This window comes from Aulonocara stuartgranti, assembly GCF_965226115.1.
Source record: "Aulonocara stuartgranti genome assembly, chromosome: 12".
Lineage (NCBI taxonomy): Eukaryota > Metazoa > Chordata > Actinopteri > Cichliformes > Cichlidae > Aulonocara > Aulonocara stuartgranti.
This window is the reverse complement of record NC_138948.1, coordinates 32480001-32484093: the sequence shown is the minus strand read 5'-3', so window position 1 is coordinate 32484093 and position 4093 is coordinate 32480001. Positions and strand designations below refer to the sequence as shown.

At 38.8% G+C, this 4093-nt stretch overlaps 1 protein-coding gene across 2 annotated transcripts in view; it reads right to left on the bottom strand.

Moving 5' to 3' along the window:
- Nucleotides 1-252: 252 nt before the first annotated feature.
- vamp8 (vesicle-associated membrane protein 8 (endobrevin)) overlaps nucleotides 253-4093 on the bottom strand; it is a 6438-nt gene continuing 2597 nt past the window's right edge. Inside the window, exons 2-3 of one of the 2 annotated variants that reach the window (XM_082555145.1) lie at nucleotides 3838-4005; nucleotides 253-2337 (exon numbers count right to left, since the gene is read on the bottom strand). In XM_082555145.1, the coding sequence (XP_082411271.1) occupies nucleotides 2152-2337; nucleotides 3838-4005 (354 nt within the window). In that variant the 3' untranslated portion in view covers nucleotides 253-2151. Of the gene's footprint in view, nucleotides 2338-2361; nucleotides 2692-3837; nucleotides 4006-4093 lie in introns of those variants that run through there. The other variant, XM_082555146.1, reaches the window with a different exon arrangement.

The window sequence follows — 4093 nt, the reverse complement described above, 5'->3', positions numbered from 1 at the left end:
GGGAGGAACTCATGCAAACTCCAAACAGAAAGATGCTAGGCTGATGGTCGAATTGAACTCAGGATCTTCTTGCTGTGAGGCAACAGTGCTAACCGCTGTGCTACCGTGTGCGTTTTCCTCACTAATTAAATTGTGTACACACTACTGAGCAGAATAGGATAGAATGAACTGAGGAGAAACAGGAGCTTAGATCACAATCTGTCTCCATCTTGTGGCAAAACTGTGATCACAGAAGAAGACATGACAACAGAGCAGAAGAAAAATACAATTTATTCTCTATCAGACTGTCAAAACCATTAAATACCGTAAGTCATCAGAATAAGACCCTCAAGAGCTTTAAATTACAAGAGTTACACACAGTAGAAAAAATCCTTAAACACAGCAACAGACTCACTGAAGATGTCTTACAGAAACAAGAGTGTGGTTTATAGGCATCAAGAGATGAGACCAAAAAGGGGAAAAAAGTATTTTTTCCAACAGGGATTTTGTTACCTCATCATGAAACTTTAGGGTTGTATACAGAATCAGTTACAATTTATTTATACAGAAATTACATTCAGATTTTATTCATTCACTTCTGATTAAATAAGAAAAAAGTAACATTAATAGCCTCTACAGAAGAGGCACTTATGGAGAGGTCTGCTAAAGTCTACAAATATACACATCAGTGAGAATATGACGACTCTATACAGCTCACACCAGAAGCCCTTTGACCTCTTTGAAACTAAACTGGTATTGTAACATCCACTGTGGCTGACACGGGCCAGAGGGGGAGTGTTGTAGAGGTGGTTGACATTGCAATTCCCCTCCAAAGGCTGTGAGTTTCTGCACTGCATACCTGCAGGTGGCTAGTCAGCTGTAGGCTATCAGTTAAACTTTACGGTCCGAATAGGAGTTCGATGCAAATTTAAAACTACACCCCTTGTTTCAGTGGTGTAGTAACCGACTGCTCATTTAATGTCAACACACTTGATGGCTTTACTGTAATCTTTTCATTGCTTACTTCATAAACACCATTTAGAGAGTATTCAAAGTATATTAATTCAATAAACCGTTCTTATGTAGGTTGTCTTGACTGTAACAAAACTGGAAGCATTTTGACTGAAATACACCAATCAGCCACAACAAACTTCTGACAGGTAACGTTAATAACATTTGTTGCTGATAACGAATGGCTCCAGAACATATGGAAGAGCTCCTGGTGTTCACCTGGCCTCCTCGTACCCCAGATCCAAATCTGATTTGTCTTCAGTGGGATGAACCAAAAAAAATAAAAAGCCAAATCACAGAGGGTCAAAAGTACCCAAAATATCCACTTCTAATGTTCCACTGTCATTTTAAACAGGACACCAGCAGAGGTCCAGTTACCTGATGGGCCAGAGTGGTTTTGGAAGCTTATGTAATATCGCCCAGAAGCCAGACAGATGTCAAAATCAACTCCATAATTCATCCTCCCATTAAATATACTGTGACCTAAAACTGTTAACTCTGTGGTAATTTTCTAGTGTCAAAAAGGATCCAGATATTACCCATTTTATTACCTGACACAGTCGATCCAAATCATACTCTGCGTTATACACGCTGTCTTTTGTAAAGGTGCACCAGTGACAACATCTAAGACAAACCTAACATAAAATATGAGACTGGAATAATCCAGCTTGATTCTTTTCAACTACAAAAATTTGAGAGACTCGCTCTTTGCTGGGATGAAATAAATGCTTATGGTGAATCCGTTTAACAAAGAGGAGTAGACAGTGCTGCTATGAAACATCCTTTAAAAATACCGGTAGTGTTTTACTGCCATTGACCACTGATGTTCCACAGCGGTTTAGGATGTGTTAAAAAAACAGAAGAAAAAAAAAGAGAAGACGAAGAAGCAGGTATTGTATGGGAAAGGCTTTCAAAAGCTTGTTCTGTCATTAAAGTCCCTTAAACCAAAGAATAAAATATTGGAATTCCTAAAAGTTCAACATAGAAACTGTGTAGTATTAACGGTTTCACCATATAGCAGTGATTTGCTCAAGCTTACATGTAATATGTATGTAATATGTATGTAATATATATATATTTTATTTTTTTCCCTCGATATTGTGCAATAGGAATATGCTTATGATTTTATTCTGACTATACATTTTTTAAATTTCTGTCTGTTTAGGGCTTCTTGGTGGGAGTAACTATAGGAGCCACGGGGGAACTAGTAGGGATGACTCCTGTGGCCAGTAAGATGATAATGAGGACGATAATTAGGACTATCACAATTATGACCACAATCAACTTGACATTCTTCCACCAGTAGGAGCGAGCCACCTTGTGAGACGTCTGCTTGAAGTGCTGAGCCTACAAAAGGAAAAAGACAGGAGAATCAATAAAATTATGTAATCAGTTCTATTGATATAACTCTGTTTAGTCTTAAGTTGTTAATATTTTGCTAGAAAAATGCCAAAGAGGTACAGTGATTTATTAAATTTGTGCAAACATAAAAGGAATTTGTTTTTTCAGAGTCAACAATTGATACCACCGCTTTTATTCTTCAACACAGTCTGGAGTCTCTTAGGCAGCTTTGCTTAAGTGGTCTTCAGGAATAGTTCTTAGGCTTCTTGAAAGACATTCGAACTCTTCTTTGGATGTTTCTGCCTTTTGTCTTCTGACCGGATGATCCCGCACTGCTTCAGCGATGTTCCAGTCTGGGCTCTGTGGAGACCAATCCACGACTGATGGTGTTCGTTCTGTGTGTTTTTCTACAAATCAGATGCTTTCCAGACAATATTGCATAGTGGATCTAAAGCCAACAGTAATCTTCTGTGTTCATATTTCCATCAGCATCAATGACTGAAATGCAGGGCCAAACATTGACAGAGCCTTCATTGTTTTTTTTTTTACAGATGTGTGCAGACACTCACTGTTGTACCTCTGTCCTGTCCTCCTCTGTAAAAGCTGATGAGCACTTAAACCAAAACATTTGAATTCATCACTTCATAAGAGCTATTGCCACTGATTTTCAGTGCAGCTCTGGTGCAATGTGGCATGCCTCAGCTTTTAATTCCCATTTCCCTTCCTTAAAAAAGGCTACTTGGCATCCACCCAGCCACTGAGACCATTTCTGATGAGGCTTAAGGGAAGAAGATGGATCAGCTAAACATAAGATAAGAACATAAACTAAGATGTCAAATCGTTGTATAGATGTATAGTTACAAGGAAAACATTTCTCTTTTTTTCTCCTCACCACAATAATAATAATAATAATAATAATAATAATAATAATAATAATTTTTCCTAATGTGTCCCTTATACTCCTCATTAGATGTCACAGTAACCATGTCCGTCTTTTACACATCTATGGCCTTAACATTAAGCCTGATTAGGAAATGAATGCTATTACTGTGTTTGAGATCTTGTTTTTCCATGAATGAAAATGGAAGGTGAGTGTGGTCAAATACAACTGTTTAAGCTCTAAGAAGTCTTTTCCTGCTGCAACCACAACCTCAAGAGTACAAACGGATAACAAAACAGACAAAAGAGTAATTAGCTTTACTGCTAGGGGACACTATAGTTGACCTCATTTGGTTTTATTTACATTTTACACAGTTGACTTTGTAAAATCCTTAAAGTTGAATAAGGGCATGAAAAAGGCCACACTTCACCTGTTCTGTTCTGTTATGTGGAGAACCTGACACCGCCCGAAGTGACTTGTTATTCTTGTTTAACTGAACAGTATCACTAAGATCACAGCTTACCAAGCTTTATTTACGAGTGTGCATGTATGGGAGTATTGTCCACATCTCAGCCTGCTTTTACACACAGCCAAGTGAAAGTTAAAACTCTCGTGATCACACTGACCCCTGCTTGCAGATCCTCTGTCTTGTCCATTAAGTCATCCAGCCTTTCTCCTCGTGCCAGGATCCGGTCCACATTCTGAGTCATGATGCTTTTCACGCCATCCACCTGATCCTTTAGAGCCTGCACCTTGTCCTTAGGCTCTGGCATTTCTTCTATCCCTCCACGCTCCTGGTGTAGAGAAGGGTCATTAAAGAAGAGTTAGCTGCAATCCATTTGCAGAACACACACACACACACACACACACACACACACACAC